Source organism: Physeter macrocephalus, chromosome 18 (assembly GCF_002837175.3).
Source record: "Physeter macrocephalus isolate SW-GA chromosome 18, ASM283717v5, whole genome shotgun sequence".
Classification (NCBI taxonomy): domain Eukaryota; kingdom Metazoa; phylum Chordata; class Mammalia; order Artiodactyla; family Physeteridae; genus Physeter; species Physeter macrocephalus.
In genome coordinates, this window is record NC_041231.1 from 33496357 (window position 1) to 33518683 (window position 22327).

The window sequence follows — 22327 nt, forward strand, 5'->3', positions numbered from 1 at the left end:
GCCTCTTTAGGATTCTCTATGTATAGTATCATGTCATCTGCAAACAGTGACAGCTTTACTTCTTCTTTTCCTATTTGGATTCCTTTTATTTCTTTTTCAGATTTTTCATCATTAGTGTATAAGAATGCCAGAGATTTCTGTGCATTTTGTATCCTGCTACTTTACCAAATTCATTGATTAGCTCTAGTAGTTTTCTGGTAGCATCCTTAGGATTCTCTATGTATAGTATCATGTCATCTGCAAACAGTGACAGCTGTACTTCTTCTCTTCGGATTTGGATTCCTTTTATTTCTTTTTCTTCTCTGATTGCTGTGGCTAAAACTTCCAAAACTATGTTGAATAATAGTGGTGAGAGTGGGCAACCTTGTCTTGTTCCTGATCTTAGTGGAAATGGTTTCAGTTTTTCACCTTTGAGGACGATGTTGGCTGTGGGTTTGTCATATATGACCTTTATTATGTTGAGGAAAGTTCCCTCTATGCCTACTTTCTGCAGGGTTTTTATTATAAATGGGTGTTGAATTTTGTCGAAAGCTTTCTCTGCATCTATTGAGATGATCAAATGGTTTTTCTCCTTCAGTTTGTTAATATGTTTTATCACATTGATTGATTTACATATATTGAAGAAACCTTGCATTCTTGGGATAAACCCCACTTGATCATGGTGTATGATCCTTTTAATGTGCTGTTGGATTCTGTTTGCTACTATTTTGTTGAGGATTTTTGCATCAGTGTTCATCAGTGATATTGGCTTGTAGTTTTCTTTCTTTGTGACATCGTTGTCTGGTTTTGGTATCAGGGTGATGGTGGCCTCGTAGAATGAGTTTGGGAGTGTGCCTCCCTCTGCTATATTTTGGAAGAATTTGAGAAGGATAGGTGTTAGCTCCTCTCTAAATGTTTGGTAGTATTCGCCTGTGAAGCCATATGGTCGTGGGCTTCTGTTTATTGGAAGAGTTTTAATCACAGTTTCAATTTCAGTGCTGTGACTGGTCTGTTCATATTTTCGATTTCTTCCTGGTTCAGTATCAGAAGGTTGTACATTTCTAAGAATTTGTCCGTTTCTTCCAGGTTGTCCATTTTATTGGCATATAGTTGCTTGTAGTAATCTCTCATGAATCTGTGTATTTCTGCAGTGTCAGTTGTTGCTTCTCCTTTTTCATTATTAATTCTACTGATTTGAGTCTTCTCCCTTTTTTTCTTGATGCGTCTGGCTAATGGTTTTTGCGTCATCATGTTTTCATTGTCATTTTTGTCTAGGTATTTTTTTATTTCCTCATTGATTTCTTCAGTGATCTCTTGGTTATTAAGTAGTGTATTGTTTAGCCTCCATGTGTTTGTTTTTTCTACAGATTTTTTCCTGTAATTGATATCTAGTCTCATAGCGTTGTGGTCGGAAAAGATGCTTGATACGATTTCAATTTTCTTAAATTTACCAAGGCTTCATTTGTGTCCCAAGGTATGATCTATCCTGGAGAATGTTCCATGAGCACTTGAGAAGAATGTGTATTCTGTTATTTTTGGAAGGAATGTCCTGTAAATATCAATTAAGTCCATCTTGTTTAATGTATCATTTAAAGCTTGTGTTTCCTTATTTATTTTCATTTTGGATGACCTGTCCATTGGTGAAAGTGGGGTGTTAAAGTCCCCTACTATGATTGTGTTACTGTCGATTTCCCCTTTTATGGCTGTTAGTATTTGCCTTATGTATTGAGGTGCTCCTATGTTGGGTGCATAAATATTTACAATTGTTATATCTTCTTCATGGATCGATCCCTTGATCATTATATAGTGTCCTTCTTTGTCTCTTGTTATAGTTTTTACTTTAAAGTCTATTTTGTCTGATATGAGAATTGCTACTCCAGCTTTCTTCTGATTTCCATTTGCATGGAATATCTTTTTCCATCCCCTCACTTTCAGTCTGTATGTGTCCCTAGGTCTGAAGTGGGTCTCTTGTAGACAGCATATATATGGGTCTTGTTTTTGTTTCCATTCAGCCAGTCTGTGTCTTTTGGTGGGAGCATTTAATCCATTTACATTTAAGGTAATTATCGATATGTATGGTTCTATTACCATTTACTGAATTGTTTCGGGTTGTTCTTGTAGGTCTTTTCCTTCTCTTGTGTTTCTTGCCTAGAGAAGTTCCTTTAGCATTTGTTGTAAAGCTGGTTTGGTGGTGCTGAACTCTCTCAGCTTTTGCTTGTCTGTAAAGGTTTTAATTTCTCCATCAAATCTGAATGAGATCCTTGCTGGGTAGAGTAATCTTGGTTGTAGGTTTTTCTCTTTCATCATGTTAAATATGTCCTGCCACTCCCTTCTGGCTTGCAGAGTTTCTGCTGAAAGATTAGCTGTTAACCTTATGTGGATTCCCTTGTGTATTTGTTGTTTTTCCCTTGCTGCTTTTAATATGTTTTCTTTGTATTTAATTTTTGACAGTTTGATTATTATGTGTCTTGGCGTGTTTCTCCTTGGGTTTATCCTGTATGGGACTCTCTGTGCTTCCTGGACTTGATTGACTATTTCCTTTCCTATATTAGGGAAGTTTTCAACTATAATCTCTTCAAATATTTTCTCAGTCCCTTTCTTTTTCTCTTCTTCTTCTGGGACCCCTATAATTCGAATGTTGGTGCGTTTAATATTGTTCCAGAGGTCTCTGAGACTGTCCTCAATTCTCTTTTCTTTATTCTGCTCTGCAGTAGTTATTTCCACTGTTTTATCTTCCAGGTCACTCATCCGTTCTTCTGCCTTAGTTATTCTGCTATTGATCCCTTCTAGATAATTTTTAATATCATTTATTGTGTTGTTCATCACTGTTTGTTTGCTCTTTCGTTCTTCTAGGTCCTTGTTAAACATTTCTTGTATTTTCTCTCTTCTATTTCCAAGATTTTGGATCATCTTTTTTTTTTTTTTAATTAATTAATTTATTTATTTTTGGCTCTGTTGGGTCTTCGTTTCTGTGCGAGGGCTTTCTCCAGTTGCGGCAAGTGGGGGCCACTCTTCATCGCGGTGCGCGGGCCTCTCATTGTTGCGGCCTCTCTTGTTGCAGAGCACAGGCTCCAGATGCGCAGGCTCAGTAGTTGTGGCACATCTTCCAGGTCACTTATCCGTTCTTCTGCCTCCATTATTCTGCTATTGATCCCTTCTAGAGAATTTTTAATTTCATTTATTGTGTTGTTCATCATTGTTTGTGTGCTCTTTTGTTCTTCTAGTTCCTTGTTAAACGTCTCTTGTATTTTCACCATTCTATTTCCAAGATTTTGGATCATCTTTACTATCATTATTCTGAATTCTTTTTCAGGTAGACTGCCTATTTCCTCTTCATTTGTTAAGTCAGGTGGGTTTTTGCCTTGCTCCTTCATGTGCTGTGTATTTTTTCTGTCTCCTCATCTTGCTTAACTTACTGTGTTTGGGGTGTCCTTTTCATAGGCTGCAGGTTTGTAGTTCCCGTTGTTTTTGGTGTCTGTCCCCAGTGGCTAAGGTTGGTTCAGTGGGTTGTGTAGGCTTCCTGGTGGAGGGGACTAGTGCCTGTGTTCTGGTGGATGAGGCTGGATCTTGTCTTTCTGGTGGGCAGGTCCATGTCTGGTGGTGTGTTTTGGGGTGTCTGTCGCCTTATTATGACTTTAGGCAGCCTCTCTGTTAATGGACAGGGTTGTGTTCCTCTCTTGCTAGTTGGTTGGCACAGGGTGTCCAGCACTGTAGCTTGCTGGTCGTTGAGTGAAACTGGGTCTTGGCGTTGAGATGGAGATCTCTGGGAGATTTTCACCGTTTGGTATTACGTGGAGCTGGGAGGTCTCTTGTGGACCAGTCTCCTGAACTTGTCTCTCCCCTCTCAGAGGCACAGCCCTGAAGCCTGGCTGGAGCACCATGAGCCTTTCATCCACATGGCTCAGAATAAAAGGGAGAAAATATAGAAAGAAAGAAAGAAAGGAAGGAAGGAAGGAAGGGAGGGAGGGAGGGGGGGAGGGAGGGAGGGAGGGAGGAAGGGAGGAAGGAAGGAGATAAAATAAGATAAAGTAAAATAAAATAAAGTTATTAAACTAAAAAATAATTATTAACAAAAAATTTTTTAAATGTAAAAAAAATAAGGACCGACAGAACCTTAGCACAAATGGTAAAAGCAAAGCTATACAGACAAAATCACACACAGGCGCGTACACATACACACTCACAAAAAGAGAGAATCGGAAAAAATATATATATATCTTTGCTCCCAAAGTCCTCCTCCTCAATTTGGGATGATTCTTTGTCTATTCAGTTATTCCACAGATGCAGGGCATATCAAGTTGATTGTGGAGATTTAATCCTCTGTTCCTGAGGCTGCTGGGAGAAATTTCCCTTTCTCTTCTTTTTTCGCACAGCTCCCGGGGTTCAGCTTTGGATATGGACCCGCCTCTGCATGTAGGTCGCCTGTGGACATCTGTTCTTCATTCAGACAGGATGGGGTTAAAGGAGCAGCTGATTCGGGGGCTCTGGCTCACTCAGGCCGGGTGGAGGGATTGGTACGGATGTGGGGCAACCCTGTGGCGGCAGAGGCCAGCGTGACATTGCACCAGCCTGAGGCATGCTGTGTGTTCTCCCTGGGAAGTTTTCCCTGTATCACGGGACCCTGGCAGTGGCGGGCTGCAAAGGATCCCGGGAGAGGAGATGTGGATAGTGACCTGTGTTTGCACACAGGCTTCTTGGTGGCTGCAGCAGCAGCCTTAGTGTCTCACGTCTGTCTCTGGGGTCCACGCTGATAGTCGCGGCTCGCGCGCGTCTCTGGAACTCCTTTAAGCGGCGCTGTTAATCACCTCTCCTATTGTTTCTCCATGTGCTTTGTTGATGTGGATAATAAGTCAAGTATTTTTTCCAGTCCATGATGTCTCATCTCTTCTACTCATCAGCCTCACTGCCTGGAAATAACTTTGGCCAGAAGATTATTCTTATAAAAACATATATGTTATTATGTTATTTCATACACTGTGCCATATTTGTTTCTTCTTATGTCTACTCCTCCATTGAATTGTGTGCCAGGCAAGAACCAGTTTTTTTTGTTTTGTTTTGTTTTGTTTATCTTTATATCTCCAGGGCTACCTCAGGGCCGTAGTCATCCCTTAGCTCCAGAAAAGCTTGGCCCAATCCCCCTGATAAGGTCTTAAAATGATATGTAGGAGCTTCTGTAATAAAGCTGTATTCCTTGAATTTGTCCAGGTTTTCTAATCACTCCCCTTCTCTCCGTCTGTACCATTACAAATTTTAGGGTATTTTTGAGAATTCTGTCTATTTTCTTTCTTTAGTGTTGCCTCTAGGTGTATTTAGGGCTGGTGTAGGAAGAATTAAGGAGATAACTTTACCAGAACTTCATTTTCTTTTCTTAGCTTATAGTTTAAAATTTTCTAGCATCAGTTCATAGCACTTTGCTGGTTTTATAGCTGCTGGTAAAAATTTTAGCCTTTAAAAATGCTATATCTTTACTATTTTTGTTAGTTTGTTATGGGGGTGTGTGTGATTCTATGTTCCTGCCTTATCCTACTATTAATATACAACAAATACATTAATTTTTTTTTACCAACATGAATGAAAACAATTATTTTCTACTTAGCTTTTTTAAAAAAATTATTTATTTTTATTTTTGGCTGCATTGGGTCTTCGTTGCTGTGGGCGGGCTTTTCTCTAGTTGCGGTGAGTGGGGGCTACTCTCCGTTGCGGTGCACAGGCTTCTCATTGCGGTGGCTTCTCTTGTTGCAGAGCACAGGCTCTAGGGCCCGCAGGCTTTAGTAGCTGCAGCATGTGGGCTCAGCAGTTGTGGCTTGCGGGCTCTAGAGCGCAGGCTCAGTAGTTGTGGTGCACGGGCTCAGCTGCTCCACAGCATGTGGCATCTTCCCGGACCAGGGCCCAAACCCGTGTCCCCTGCATTGGCAGGTGGATTCTTAACCACTGTGCCACCAGGGAAGCCCATCTACTTAGCTTTTTATCAGGTAGATTTCCTTGGTTGTTATAGTTGTATGCTTTGCATAACTTAGGTAGGAAAAAAAAGAAATGAGGTTTGAGAGGATGCTGGGTAGAATATGGGATTAAAGAACAAGTTCTGGAGATGAAGAGCTGGCACCTGGTGCCCTCAGCAGGACAGATTGGTGGACATTGGGAAGGCCCTGGCCTGGAGATTACTGAGGTCTAAGTAACTACTAGGCATATGCTGTGAATGGCAGGCTGGCCAGTGCAGCAACGAGGGGTTTTCCCTTAAAGCAGTGGTTCTCACCAGGGATTGATTTGTCCCCTTGCCACCCACCACCATCTGGAGACATTTAGCAACATCTGGAGATGTTTTTGGCTGTCATGACTGGAGAGGTGATGCTACTGGCATCTAATGGGTGGAGGGCATACATATCTACAATGCAAAGGATAGTACTCCACAACCTGGAATTATCTGATGCAAAATGTCAATAGTGCTGGGGTGGCAAAATCCAACCCTAAAGGAAGGGAGTTTAGATAGGCAGGAACAATAGCTGTTCATTGTACTTTTCAGTTGGCAGATGAACATTCACATTAATCCAGGAATTAGTATATATACTGGTTTCATGCATACTTTGAGTATTGCATTCCTTTTTTTCCCCCTTGTCTTTTTTTAACTAAAGAACTTAGCATTTTACTTCCTTGCAGGTACAGTCATTGTGATATTGTCTTACCCTTGTATCAATACTCAGAAGTCAATTTTAATTCACTAAAGAAAGTCTTGTTAATCCTTCTCTTAATGGTTGAGTTTGTAACTCTAATGAAGTTTTTGAAATTAGATTCCTGCATAATAGTCACGATAGAAATCATCAAAAACATTGATTTGGTAATAATTTAAAGTTTTAGCTTCATACTCAAAAGGATCTTATCTTTGAGCGGTATGGGCTGAAAACATTCCCCTTCTTCCCTTCTAGGTTCTTTTGGTTGGTCTAATAATTAAATAGACACAAAACAGATTAACAGAAGAAAAATAAATTTTCTACATACAGGAGCCCCAAAGACGTGAGACCCAAAGGCAGACAATTAAGACTTATATGCCCTTCTGAGCTAAGGAGAAGGGAGTAGGGATCTAGGGATTCAAAGGGGAGGAAGATGAATCACAGGAAGATGAGAAGAGCAGATGTTTGGTAAACAACTGTTAGCCACGCCACGCAGAGAAGTCTTTCTAATATAAAAAGTTATCTTTGGGCTTCCCTGGTGGCGCAGTGGTTGAGAGTCCGCCTGCCGATGCAGGGGACACGGGTTCGTGGCCCGGTCCGGGAGGATCCCACGTGCCGCGGAGCGGCTGGGCCTGTGAGCCATGGCCGCTGCGCCTGTGCGTCCGGGCTCCGCAATGGGAGAGGCCACGGCAGTGAGAGGCCCGCCTACCGAAAAAAAAAAAAAAAAGTTGTCTTTGATATTAACTCTCTTCCTAGTACAGATCCTCTATCTAAATTCTTGTAGGCAGTTAAGGGGAAGGTAAACAGCTTTCTGACTCTGTTGATTGTCTTCAGCTCAAAATAATCTGCATACCAAGTGGTGTATTTTGGGGGTGGGGGGTGGGGGGGGATAGTTTATTCTTCTCCCCCTCAGAGCCTCACATCCTTGTGCAAGACTGACTGACCTTTTGTTTTCTTAATCAAATGGGCGTTTGCAAGTGACCACATTGTCACTGGACAACTGACCATGTGACTATGGACAAGTTGCTTAATCTCTCTAGACTGCAGGATCAATAACAAACATATGTTAAATGGGTGTGGAGGAATAGATGAGCCCCTTTCTGTTCTCATACTCTATGGAATTATGCAATGTAAGTTATGCAGACTGGATGAGCCCTCCCTTCCGGAAGGCTGGGGGCAGGGGAATCTTCTGCTTTGAATGGATCTGTAAGTTTTTGTGAGATACCCCAGTGCCAATCTTTCCATAACATCTCTTTTGCCAGCATGCCCACAGCCAGGTATAATGCGACACTGTGCATTAATACATTTTAACAGGTTTTAAATGAACTTTCTCTAAGCAGATAGAAGGCAGTTAGAACATTCCGAGGGAAATCCCTTGGCAGACAAGCACATCTGTTGGCGATTTGGCAGTGCTGGAACAGTTTCATCAGACTGCATCAGCAGTTTCTCTCAAAATGTGAACAGTATGTTTGTTAAACGCACACACGATTATGTCTGAACCTCATAAACTTCTCTCAATTATGAGGAAATGTCACTGTCAAAACTAATGCCTCAAATGACCCCAACCACAAGCTGTTAAAGAAAAAAGAAAAACCACCACCAAACGCAAAAGTGGTATCTGAAAAGCCATTTAATACTTTAGAAGTTTCTTCCTGCAATCTGTAAGCAAGGCAAAATTTGACAGTGTTTCTCAGTGCTGATAATGTGCAAAGATGTTTATCTTTATTACTTGCTGGCAGTGTGGTATATCATTATAAAACTTGGTTTTACTTCTAATTAAACATTTAAAATGAAGTTGCTTTTCTTTGTTCTTGTGAAAGATGGAAGAGTATTAAGTAACTTTCGTTGCCCAGTGGAATTACCTATGTTCAAAAACTCAACCAAATTAATGTCTCCTGGTGAAGTTCATTTTTAAATAGTATAACCGTAATCATTTGGGGAAAAATTAATATTCCCTGTGAACAGATATTTTAACCAAAATGTGGTAAGTTTATTAATAACTGAGTGGAGAGAAAACACAATTTGAAAAATGGTCGACATTTTACTTGATGGTTACCTTTTATGCCAATAATTATTTCTGGCATTTCTAAGCAAAAGAACACATTTACTCAGTTGCTATCCATTAATCTGGAAGATGTCGTCTCTTTTAATTGTTCAAAAAAAACCCCCATCTAATTGTTTCTGGATGTTAAGTTTTGGTGGGCTCTGCAATATGAAGGCTGGAATTAAATTTCTACTATGGCAGTTGGTTGGTAGGTAGTTATGGTACATCTTTCTAGACCCTTTTGCAATTTTAAGATGAAAGAATGTGATCTAAACATTCTTAGTTCTAATGCTAATTTCTCTGTGAAGCCTTACTGATACCAATAGCTGTGAACACTCCTTTATTTTGTACCGCTGTTGTGTTCTTTCTTTGCATCTGGCAATCTGGTGGTGGTGGTGGTGGTGTTCCTCTCACCAATCAGACTGGGGCTCCTTGCTCAATATCTTGGTTGTTTTATCTCATTCACATACACATTGTATAGGCTGGGCCATTGGAACTTCAAGCTGGGGTCTGGGTAAAGCAAAAAGAATGAAGCTTTGAAGTTAAGTTGATAACATAGGTTTTAAAGAGTGAGCTTCCATTTAAACTTCATTAGAAGAGGAGTCAGGAGTGACCCTTTAATGTGAACACTTGATGGTCTTAATCCCCTGTCAGTTCCGTGGTGTTGGAGACTGAGGATTTAGGCTTAGGCTTCACTTGGAGCCTCTAACCCCATGTTTGTCATGGAGAAAGAGCTGTATAATTTCTTTGGATGATGACTGATTATTTTCTTACAACCCTTTTGGGGAGGTAGTGTGGACATGGTTAAAAATGGGTAAGTGTTCTTGAGTCTGAAAGATCAGTGTTCAAGTTCTATTTCTGCTGCTTTCTAGATATAGGACTTTCAGCAAGCTATTGGACATCTATGAGTCCCAGTTTCTTATCTATAAAATAACAATACTGTTCTCCTACATATGTTATAATGATTAAACATTTAATGCTTGTTAGCTGCTATAAAAATACTTTTATAACAAAAGTTCTCACTATTGTTATTGGAAGTCAGGGAAAGTGTTTAGGTCTCTGGGATGCAGGATTGTGGGAAAAATCTTTCTACTGATCCTTTCTCCCAATACCAATGTTGTCCAAAGTTACCTGTGACTATTTTCTTTGCACTTGCCCCTATTTTCCCCTCATGACCTTAGTATTCCTTCCCTTTTCCTTCTAAGATAAATAGGCATACAATGGTTCTACAGGCTTTCTTTCTCCATGAGTACAGAAAATGAGGTGGGGATACTGCCGTATAAAATAATTAAAGAAACAGTATGCTTGTACAAAACTGAGAACACCAGAAATAAATTTGAGCTTTCATGTCTTCCAGGTAACTAGAAGCACTTTTTTTAAAAAAATGAAATTTCTGAAATCATACAGTAGAAAATTCACAGGGGGATAATACCCTTTTTTTTTTTTAACATCTTTATTGGAGTATAATTGCTTTACAATGGTGTGTTAGTTTCTGCTTTACAACAAAGTGAATCAGTTATACATATACATATGTTCCCATATCTCTTGCCTCTTGCGTCTCCCTCCCTCCCACCCTCCCTATCCCACCCCTCTAGGTGGTCACAAAGCACTGAGCTGATCTCCCTGTGCTATGCGGCTGCTTCCCACTAGCTATCTGTTTTACATTTGGTAGTGTATATATGTCCATGCCACTCTCTCACTTTGTTCCAGCTTACCCTTCCCACTCCCTGTGTCCTCAAGTCCATTCTCTACACATCTGCGTCTTTATTCCTGTCCTGCCCCTAGATTCTTCAGAACTTTGTTTTTTAGATTCCATATATATGTGTTAGCATACGGTATTTGTTTTTCTCCTTCTGACTTACTTCACTCTGTATGACAGACTCTAGGTCCATCCACGTCACTACAAATAACTCAATTTTGTTTCTTTTTATGGCTGAGTAATATTCCATTGTATATATGTGCCACATCTTCTTTATCCATTCATCTGTTGATGGACACTTAGGTTGCTTCCATGTCCTGGCTATTGTAAATAGAGCAGCAATGAACATTTTGGTACATGACTCTTTTTGAATTATGGTTTTCTCAGGGTGTATGCCCAGTAGTGGGATTGCTGGGTCGTATGGTAGTTCTATTTGTAGTTTTTTAAGGAACCTCCGTACTGTTCTCCATAGTGGCTGTATCAATTTAAATTCACAGGGGGGTAATACACTTTTTTTTCACATTATTAGGTTCAGTAGAAATTAACTCTCATCTCTTGATGATAATGATGATAACAGCCAGCATGCTGGGCATTGTTCTATGAGGTAGACACTGTTGTCATACTTACTGTGTAAGTAGCCAGACTCCAGAGCCCATACCTGTTATGTGTCCAGTTCTATTCTTAGACCTGGATGAGACTTAGTCTTTACCTGCAAGGAGCTAACAGGCTAAGGGAGAATAGAACACAGAGGTGCAGATCACCTTACTATGAGGCTGCATAGGACACTGACTCAAACACCAAGAACAACAAAGGAGGACTTGGTGTTGTCTATTTCTGGAGAGACAGAGGAAATGGCAATTTGGCATGGATTTTGGAGACAAGGTCGAGTTTCCAAAGCAGAGGAGACGGGGGTATGGGAAAGCGGACTGGGCAGCACTGCAAGATTAAGAAATAGCTGAGCTGAAGGAGGGTCCTGAGGGAGAGTGTGGTGCCCGAAAAGTCAAGGTGGACCAAGAGAGTCCTGCGGCATGTGGGGACTACAGGACAGCATGAGATTTGGGCCCGAGGTCGTCATTAGTGACCTTGGAAAGTGATTCTATTACAGTGGCAGAGGGAAGAAGCCAACACTGTATTCGGCTGAGGGGACAGTGAAGATTGGGTGTTGAGACGATTCCTTCAGGAATGCTTGTGGTTAAAGAAAGGAGGAAAAGAAGTTGGTAACTTGCGAGTTTAACATGAGTGAGAACACTTATTTGTAAGAGCGAGAAGACATAAAGATTAGTAGAGGAATCAACAGAAAAGGGGAGACCGAAGACAAAATGGAAAGAAGAGAATGTTCTGAGCCTTGGAAGAGGAAGTTGGTGAGAAGTGTTTTATTACACTTAGGTGTGGGATTTGAGTGCTTCACTAGAGACTATATTGCAAAGGAAAATATATTTTGGGCAGAAATGCTTGGTGACCCTCCACATGCTTTTTCTTTAAGATGGGGCTTGCTGAGGTCCCAGAGCTCAGTATGCAGAAAACAGTGGTTGACATGGTGTCCTCGGCTTAATCTGAACAGTTGCGTTCTTCCTGATGAGGTTTCTCTTTCCTCTGATTCCTCTTCTCCTGGCTTACCTCTGTCCACCCCACTGTCTTGATACTGGTCACTTCTGACCCCTCAGTCGGTTGCTGTTGGCTCCTGGCTTTTTGCTTTTTTTCTTAGCTTCCAGATCGGCTGCCTAGTTTGGGCTCAAAATTTAATGCAGGTCAATCAATCTGTAATGATCCCTTTTCTTGGCAAGGCCAAGGTCTTGACTTCTCATATTCTGTCCTCACAGTAGCTCCACCATGCTTAGCGTAGTGGATGCCCTGTGACTCTTCCCCCACTGTCCTGGTGACGTCTGTGGGACACAGGAAAGGACACAATAGATGGCAACAAAGGGTACAGTAAGGAGGAGGAGAAATATTGAAAAAAATTGCAGTTGGAAGCATCAGCCTAGAATAGAGGAGGAGCAGTTCATCTCCGGAAAGACAGCCCCAGGCAGCAGGGAAGAATGAAGATGCTGTAAGATGGAGAGGAGAAAGCAGAGGGTGCTCCTTGCACAGGGCCCAGCGGGCTGGAGAGACACCAGGGAGAACAGGGTGTGGAAATAAACGAAGATCACCCGAATGAGGACAAGCAAAGGCTATTTAGCCAGAGCTTGCTAATGCAAGGGAGTCTGCCACTGTTACCTGCACTTGGCAGGGACTCAGAGGCAATCATGGGAGTGGAAGCTTTAGAGAGGAAAGAAGTGAGAGCTTCAGGTGTGCCCTGACTAGAGGTTGTTGACATGGGGAAGCTGGAGCCAGGCTAGATAGAAGCAGGACATCCTCTGTGGTTGGTTAGGGGAGGTTATTTCGCTTTCTCTGGTTGGTCCTAAGTTGGAGGCCAGAAGCAAAAATTGGGGAAACCAGGCACTATAGATGAAGTACTGACCATTTGGGGCCAACTGTTACAGAGGTTGTTGTTTGGCTTCCTGGAATGGTTGCTGCAGATTGTGGGTCACAGTTCTCTTTTTATATATAGTCTGGCCATCATCCCTTGTGTATTCAGTCTCTCATGGGTTAGAGTTACAGAGGTCATTTTCACTGTGTGTACGTACTGTATTTTGCAGGACATGCTTTGAGGTGTGGCCTGGCCAGATCTGAATTATCACAGAATTCTGCAGTATTCCATGTGGCAGGATGCCAGTACACTTTGTTTCCACAGACTTTCATACATCCCCCTTCAGTAACTAAGGGGGCTGGCTTCTAAACATAAACTGGAAACAATATTTTTATAGATGTTAACTTTTATGGAAACATTAAAAGTAACACTCAAAGTACTTTTCTTTTGTGTTTACTCAAATATAGTTCTCAATGCAGCTGTGGCTTTCAGGGCAGCCTAATTACTTTCATATACCATGAACAGTCGATAGAGCAATGGGAAAAGTCATAGCTATAAATTTATATTAGTTGAGGGAGAATATTTGGTCTTAGAAATATTAATGCAGCTTCCCAGCTCATATTATAGGAATTAGTTTTATTTGTGAAGTAGAATTTGATAGGCTTTCTGACTCACCTAAGAATGTGGCACTGGGGAGAAGTGTTTTTGCACATTGGCTGGCTCTGAGTTCTTAATTCTAGCGATGTCAGCTCAAAGGAAGGGCAGTGTGTTCCTAAAAGAAATGTACTTGGATATCCCTCTGCTTTGTTCAAGGGAAAGGTCAAAGAATGGAGGAAGAGAAAGTCAAACATGGTGTCAGACAGTTGGAGATGACAGTCATTTCCAATTAACACAGAGCTATAATGTACTCCAAGTGTATTTTTTTTAAATTACTAAGCTATTTATTAATTTCATTGAGCAGCAAAAATTGAAAGTTACCAATGTAGAAAACTAGGGCACAGGGGTAAAATTCTGGCTGTGAATGTTTTTCAGCACTAATTTCAGGTCTGTTGTTCTGGTAGAAACTCCAAACACTTTTCTTCAGTGATATGTGTTGCATGTATAAATTAATGTGCAGGGACGAAGTGTCATGTCATCTGGGTTAGAGCTTTGTTTATAATATCAATTCAAAGTAATACTTTCCTTGGGCTAGGTAGTATCATAAGGACAAAAAAATGGGTCTTCTTTCCCTCTTTATGATCAAAACAGTCTTGCCTGTGGTCTCAAGGGTGCAAAGTGAGAGAGTACAACTAAGTGTGCCCAACTGTAGATTACTACTAGGAGAACAATTCTTGCCCACTTACTGAAACGTTATCAGTTCCCCAGAACTTGGAGAAAGTCTCTGGTCTTCAGGACACCCTGGTGATGGCCAAGCTGCTCACTGTCCTGGTCTGAACCATCAATTCAAGTTCAGCCTTTGCTCTTGCGGCAGTTTACTTCTTACATGCCAAGCACTTCCCCAGGACCTTTGCTATAGCCGGCAGGGCGGTGCTGAACCCCAGGCACATACACAGTGACCACTCTGAGACCTGCCAATGCTGGGAGTTGGAAGAGGACAAGATTCCCCTCACTCTCTCCATACTCAGGTCACTTTCCTACATGTGATGCCTTTCCTTCTTAAATTACCCATCTGTATTGCTTCTGTGAGCCTACCTAACTGCCTAGAATAAAGACTATGTTTCCAGCCCTCTTTGCTTCTTAGTGTGGCTGTATAACTAAATTCTGGACGGTGGGAGTGAGGAGAAGTGATACATGTAACAACTAAAACATATCCTTAAAGGCTGGAGGTCTGCCCCGCCTCTAACCTGCTGCCTAGACAGTGGATGGGTTGGCTGGAGTGCCATCTCAGACCATGAAAGTAAGGACCATATGCTAGGGGTGGTAGAACACAAATCTGGAAGTAGCCCTGGTTTCAGATGTCTGCAGAGCTAGTGGCCAGACCACTTCTGGTCTGCTGGTCTCAAACTTATGTGGGAGAATAAAAATATGTCTGCCTAAACCACTGGTATTTTGAAGTGTGTTTGTGTCTGTGTGTGTCCGTATGTCTGTATATAGTATGATACAGTTATATAGTTATATCTATTTCTAACTAATAGACTATATTTTTTCTTTGCTTTTCCTTTCAGCATCTTGATAAATTATTATGTCACAAATACATGGCCTATCTATAATATATATATGTATATATATAATTATATGTGTATATATATAAAATTATATGAGCATGTATATATTTATATGTATAAACTTTTTTTCTAACCTAATTTTTGATAGGATGTGTGGAATTCAAAATGTTATAAGAACACATACAGCTTCTAATTTGAAGGTCACTTTGTTAAGATAAATCACTTTAACAGCCTTTCGTTAAAGGACAGGTTTGAAATCTGATTTTCCTTTTCTTTCCCCCCCTTAGATTCTGAAAAGAACACATTGGAAGCTGTTCCACTTGGAACATAGACCACATAACTAGAGTGACTGTAGCAACCCAAACTGATACCTCTTAAATCACTACAATATGGTGGCAGTAAATGTTCCTGTTCTTCAGCCTATCCAAACTCTTTCTTCTCCCAAAGCTACATAATCTGAGACTCTTGAAAATGTCTGCTATTAGCTAGAGCGAGGCAATTCTTCCCCAAACAGTACAAGTTAGTGTTCAAAATTGAATAATTTCTTTATGGAAAGCACGTTCTCCTACAGTATATTTGAATGAACAAGCTAACAAATGAATCTCAGAAGGCTCGTTTCATTTTCCCGTTTGCTATTTTCATCTTGTTTCCTAGCATAGCATATTGAAGAGCTAACTTTAGTCCTCTAAGATATGGGGAGGGCCAAATCAGCATACGTGGATTTTTCATTGTTTTCCTATAAGGATTAAACTTCATTCCTGGTTACTATGTGTGTGTAAGTTTGTAGCAAGTGGATTTATACAGCTCAGTGGCTATTTTTCCTTGTTGATATTCTTCGGGGAGTTTGCTTCTAACCAATTCCTACTTTAGGCTTCCTTACTGTCAAAATAATATAAACACCAGGGACAGAAAATATATCTCAGTCCATCAAGCCTATCCTCTTCCTCTATGACTATCTCTAATTAGATTCTGAAAGTTTTAAGTGCTGAGAAGGTGGGCCTCAAAACCAGATGTTCATGCTGCAGTTTAATGGGGGTGGGGACACAGGGAGGGAATTAGGGAGCACATTCTAGAATCTGTAAAATGTCCATTTGATTTTTCAGAGTTGGTGAAAATGTGTGGTATTGGTATTTGTAATGAAAAACATGTTTCAGTTTGAGTATGCGCATGTGTGTTGCTAAGCTTTTCTTTTATTCTTATTTGAGGCCTCAGATTTTCAGAAAACTTTTTAGAGGTTTGTTTTCTGTCATGAAGGCTGCATATATTCTAACCCTGGCTCACGGTATATCCGGTGGATACCATCCTGTGGTCAACTTTCATTTGGTTTAGGTGGACTTCTATGGTAAAGCAGTATTTCCTTGATTCTGTTCATTTTTTCTCTTGGCTGAATCCTATTTAGGAATCATTTTAGACTGCCTCCTCCTAGAAGCCTCCCAGATTCCCTCAAGGCTTGATTAGGAGCTCTTTTTTTCTATGATCCTACTATGTATATCCTGTGCTCTAACTCATCTGTCGACTTGGCTGTATCTTGCATCTGGTTATTCCTAACTCAAGGGCAGGGACTCTGCCTTATTTCCTTTGGGAGCAATGGTGCCAGCTCAGTGCCTGGCCCATAGTAAACACTCAGGAAATATGTGTTGAATTAATGTATTTTTCCAGAGGGACTTAATTTACTCATGGGGTAAAATTTTTAGGCATGTGCATAGAAGTTGCAAAATAAATATTAGTTGATTGGATTTCCAGTGCTTAAGTAATTCTCTGTTGCAGAGCAGGCACTTCTGAAAGACTCATTAAAGCAGTTTTCTGAAAGTGCATATATATTATACCCTATTTCCTCCTAAGTGCATGGACTTAGTGAAAGATAAATAATAAATCGATAACATCCTAAGAATTACTGGAAGAAGCAGCACATTGTCTGTTATTCCCTGTAGGTAGTGTACAGAGCTGTTGGGTGAGGAGGGCTTCTGATTTTCTGTTGTGACAATCAGTGACAACATCTGTAGTATGAATTTTGATTAACTTTTGAATCCATGAAGCAGAGTATTGAGTATGGTAGATTTTGTTTGAACCAAATTCCTTCTATCCATTAAGGAGGTTTGGTCCAAAGCATCCAACAGAGTCCCTCCTCTCTTGCAGACTTGAGCTAGGAAATTTTGTTTATAGTCATTTTTAAGGTTTTTAGAGTTTACGTACATTTTAAGTGATTAACTGATGAGAAGAAATATTTTGGTTTTGAAATTTATTTCTAAATTTTCAAAGAGCAAATTAAACGCGGACTCCTTTCAGCAATCTTGTAGGTGTGTAGTTTCTTGGTGCATCACTATTTACCTAGGTTTGCAAGTCTAGAAACTGAAGTTTGTACATTTACCCAGAGTGGAAGAGGGTCAAGGCCACTGACTCATGCTTACGTAACTCATAAGAAGATGATAGGGACTTCCCTGGTGGCGCAGTGGTTGCGCGTCCGCCTGCCGATGCAGGGGAACCGGGTTCGCGCCCCGGTGTGGGAGGATCCCACATGCCGCGGAGCGGCTGGGCCCGTGAGCCATGGCCGCTGAGCCTGAGCGTCCGGAGCCTGTGCTCCGCAACGGGAGAGGCCGCAACGGAGGGAGGCCCGCATACCACAAAAAAAAAAAAAAAAAAAAAAAAAAAAAAAAAAAAAAAGAAGAAGATGATAAATTAGAATGCCAGTGTGTTCATTCTCCAGGAGAAATATAGCTGCCAAGTTACATTCATGTTATCCGGTCAGCACTTTCTCCAGTAAGAAGTCACAGTGGCAAATTAAATTAAAATCAGAAATACACTGTACTGGTGAGGGTGTGGGGGAAACAAGCAGTATCGTATACCATTAATAGAAGCTTAAATTGCTACAACCTCTTTGGAGGGAAATTTTGGCATTATCTCATATAAAAATGCATATATCCTTTGGGACTTCCCTGGGCGTCCAGTGGTAAAGAATTACAATGCAGGGGACGCAGGTTCGATGCCTGGTCAGGGAACTAAGACCCCACATGCCACAGGACAACTAAGCCCTCGCACCACAACTACTGAGCTCATGCGCCTCAACTAGAGAGCCTGTGTGCCACAAACTGCAGAGCCCAGGTGCTCTGGAACCCGTGCGCCACAACTAGAGAGGGAAAACCCACACGCCACAACTAGAGAGAAGACCGTGTGCCACAAAGAGCCTGTGCACCGCAACAAAAGATCCTGTGTGCCTCAATGAAGATCCCGCAACTAAGACCCGACATAGCCAAAAAAAAATATTAAAATAAATAAATAAGTAAATAAATAAAAATAAATAATAAAAAAATAAAAATGCATGTATCCTTTGCCTTTGCAATTTTGCTTGCATAAATTTATCCTCAAGATAAATCTTGACGTGGGCAAAGACATATGAATAACCGTGTTCCTTGTAGCATCCTTCTAGGAATCGAAGAAATCTCAATATCTATCCAATATAAACTGGTCAGATGATTTATGGTATATTTATATGATATAAAACTGTGATGCTGTTAAAGAGAATTATATATGTAATATATATGTCCATGTAAGGTAGAAAATGGACTCCAAGATATGTTACTGAGGTGAAAATGAAAGATACAGAGCTATCTGTACCATGGGCTTCCTTCCATTGTATTAAAAGAAAGGAATACACACATATATGTGTTACTCTGCAAAGTGAGTTTCTGAAGTGCAGGAGACAAGTGCTTGTGCCTGGAAGGGCTGGGGTGGGAGGAAGACTCATTTTTTACTTTAAGTGCTTTGCATCTATTTGAATGTGTTACCCTGTGCTTGCATGATTTATGTTTTCTACGAAAAAACGTTAAAATGATGCTCGAATAGTTTCTTGTTGAGTTTTGTTGATTTTAAAGTTAGCACCGAGGAAGGTGGTCTTGTTGCATAGCCTTGTTCTGGATGATCTCCTGCCAGAGTCACCTGCCATGCAGATCCCATCTACCCCAGAGAGCAGTCTCTCTCTCAAGAGAATGTTTTCTTCACTGTCTCTGGACTCAGCAGACATTGTCTCCCACTCCTGTAGCTGAACTCTGGTTTCTTGAAGGAAGCTTGGGAAACACCTGAGTCCTATAAGCAACACACTTACAAGTCACTTCTTAGGTTAGGTTGACTTTGGTGTAAATTATAATCACCAGGGGAGCTTATTCAAATGCCGAGTCCTGGTTTCCACTTCAGAGATTCTGACTGACTTAGTCTGGGATGGGATTGTGAGGCCCAGTCTCAGGGGATTCTGATGCAGATGATCTATCTGTATGCTCCTCCCTCTCTCCTGTCTGAGAAATTTAGAGAATGGTATTTTTCAGATCCTGTCCCTAGATTCCAAAGTTATTTCACTGTGTGATCCTTTATTGATGAAATATTTTAAAGAAATCAGTAATAAATTATTAGCAAGTTCTTCCATTCTGTATCAGTTGATCTTTAGTAGATGTGGGGAGAAAGGAAATATGACCAAGTTCGGTTTCCTTAAGGGCTAAGAGAATGGCCCCTCCAAGGTGCCCAACTTGTGGGAGACCCAGATTATTTTATGCACACTCATCTCAGCCTAAATCCTTGGTCGATGTGGATGATGGAAGATAGTAACGTGTCTGAAAGCAAGGAAGAAAGAACATTTGAATTAAGTTATGGGCAGCCGACCTTTTATTTTAATCACAACTGCTTTTAAATGGAAATGGAAGGAGAAGGAGTGGCAGAAGCCTGGTGGCGGCGGGTGGAGGGGGAGGGATGGGAAAAAAGAGAAAGTCAAGTGAAGTGCATGGGCTTTGGATTTAGGCTGACTTGCCTCCTGATGCACATTCTACCCCTGGCAAGCTGTGTGATGATGGACATAGTATGAAACTTCTGTGTCATAACTGTGAAATAAGGATAAAACTGACCACATTACCATGGTCAGAAGATAAAATGAGAGAACATATTAAACAGCTTAGCACAGTGCCTGGCATTTATCAGAAGCTCAATAAATAACGGCTAATTATTTTAATAAAGGGGCAGGAAATAGAAACAGATAATCACATGGGCTTGTCAGTCCCTTCCTTTAGCTCAATGGACTCATTAGTAGCAGTCCCAAATCTGCCATTAGCTAATGTCTTGCATGACCTTGATCAAACCTTTAAATTCCTTGAGCCTCAGTTTTCCCATTTGTGAAATGAGAAACTTGAACTACATGGCTTGTTCATCTCTACTGTTGTTTTACCTCCAAACTGTAGGGACAAAACAAAACATTTTAAAAAATTCCTTTCTTTATCCCAATATATATCAGGCAATTACTTTTCTTTTCTTTTTTTTTTTTTTTTTTTTTTTTTTTTTTGTACGCGGGCCTCTCACTGTTGTGGCCTCTCCCGTTGCGGAGCAAAGGCTCCGGACGCGCAGGCTCAGTGGCCATGGCTCAGGGTCCTAGCCGCTCCGCGGCATGTGGGATCTTCCCGGACCGGGGCACGAACCCGTGTCCCCTGCATCGGCAGGTGGACTCCCAACCATTGCGCCACCAGGGAAGCCCTACTTTTCTTATATAGAGCTTAGATGGAAGGAAGTCTTTTCTCTAAATTTGTGATCCTTCCTATGCAGGATGTTTGAATTCCTGTCTCCAGTTGACTGTCCTTAACCGCAAATGAAGCTCAGATCTTTTTTTTAAATTCCTAACTTTGAAGTTTTTGATGAATTAGCACACATCTGACTATTTTGATGCATAGATGGTAAGTCAGGGGAACTATCAAATAGTTGGGGGGAGGTTATCTTACAGGACTGCTGAGCTCTCACCCTGACCCCCTTTCTTTATTTCTCTGATAGGGTCTGGAAATGGGTAAGGAAGAACTCAGAAGTCTCTGTTGTATTAATCTCACTGCTGTGGGTGTGCTCACGTGAGAGGGATCTCAGATGATTCTCCCCTCTCTCTATTGCTCTAATTTTGGCGCTCATACTTAAATCTCAGCTGTGTCCTATGATCCAGCATTCTCCCAAGTGTGTTTCATGGGACACTCGTATCTTCAGGTGCTCCATGAGAAGAAAGTTCTTTCGGTTTAAAATGTGTGGAAGGGACTTACCTGGTGGCACAGTGGTTAAGAATCTGCCTGCCAGTGCAGGGGACACGGGTTCGATCCCTGGTCCAAGAAGATCCCACATGCTGCAGAGCAACTAAGCCTGTGTGCCACAACTACTGAGCCTCCACTTTAGAGACTGCCTGGTCCAGGAAGATCCCACATGCTGCAGAGCAACTAAGCCTGTGTGCCACAACTACTGAGCCCACGAGCCACAACTACTGAAGCCCTCATGCCTAGAGCCCATGCTCTGCAACAAAGAGAAGCCACCACAATGAGAAGCCTGTGCACCGCAACGAAGAGTAGCCCCTGCTCACCGCAACTAGAGAAAGCCCGTGCGCGTGAGCAACAAAGACGCAACGCAGCCAAAAATAAATAAAATAAAATAAATAAATTTATAAAGAAAATAAAATGTGTGGAAAGTGCTGTACACTATATTGCTCTTCTTGGGGGAATCTCAGTGCACATAAGCATATTAAAGGCTCTGAGAACTCTACAAGGAAGGAAAAAATGGCTAAACTCAGCATCTCCCAGACTTACTCAAATTCAGAACTTTTTTTTTTAATACTAGAGAAACTGTAATCTCTCTCATAATAGTGTTACACAGAACCCCGCTTGGAAAATATTTTCATAGACTATGAACGGGTTCTAGATAATTGATTCTGCTCTGTTACTTGTGAACCAATCAAAGAAGTAGAAAAATCAGGTTATTGGAATATTTGTCTTGAAAAGCACCTGGAGTTACAATTTATGTATTGAAGTGGTAGCTTTATGTTGAGATGTGCATTTGAGTACCAAGCCTGGTTTAACTTGTAGGTGCCCTCTGTTGACTCACAGAGTATTGATGGATCTTTCTTGCATTCACTGCAAGGCTTTGTGAGTCTCAGAATTTCATTTAAATATTTTGTTGCAGAATGTGTAACTAGCTATGGATCTGAATGAAAAATAACACCGTGTGAGTCCATAAATAAATAATTAAAATTGTATATGAATAACCCCAGGGTGAATACCACCATGGCCATATAATGTAAAGAGTTTCAATAGAACTCCAACGAAATACATCTGTGTCGGGCTCCAAAAATTGCTTTCTGAAGATTGGAGAGGTAGATTTATTAGAGTCTACACATTTCTGATTATGCATGAATACGTTGTTGTGAAGTTTCAGGAGCATTCGAGTCCTGTGTATTCATTTCTGATGCTTAGAGAGAAATTTGTTTCAGAATTAGGTATGACCACTCAGCTTCAGCCTACTCTTATGTGAACTGTTATCGTATTTACTGACAAATAGGGACATAATCCCCCTTTAGATATTCCAGCTCAACTA

The 22327-nt window shown here is 41.0% G+C and overlaps 1 protein-coding gene across 24 annotated transcripts in view; it reads left to right on the top strand.

Moving 5' to 3' along the window:
- FHIT (fragile histidine triad diadenosine triphosphatase) overlaps positions 1-22327 on the top strand; it is a 1537641-nt gene that overhangs the window by 630196 nt on the left and 885118 nt on the right. The window contains exon 1 of one of the 24 annotated variants that reach the window (XM_055080198.1): positions 11668-11748. The exons of the other annotated variants lie outside the window; for them this stretch is intronic. Within the exon in view, the coding sequence (XP_054936173.1) occupies positions 11707-11748 (42 nt within the window). The 5' untranslated portion in view covers positions 11668-11706. Of the gene's footprint in view, positions 1-11667; positions 11749-22327 lie in introns of those variants that run through there. 24 annotated transcript variants of the gene reach the window in all.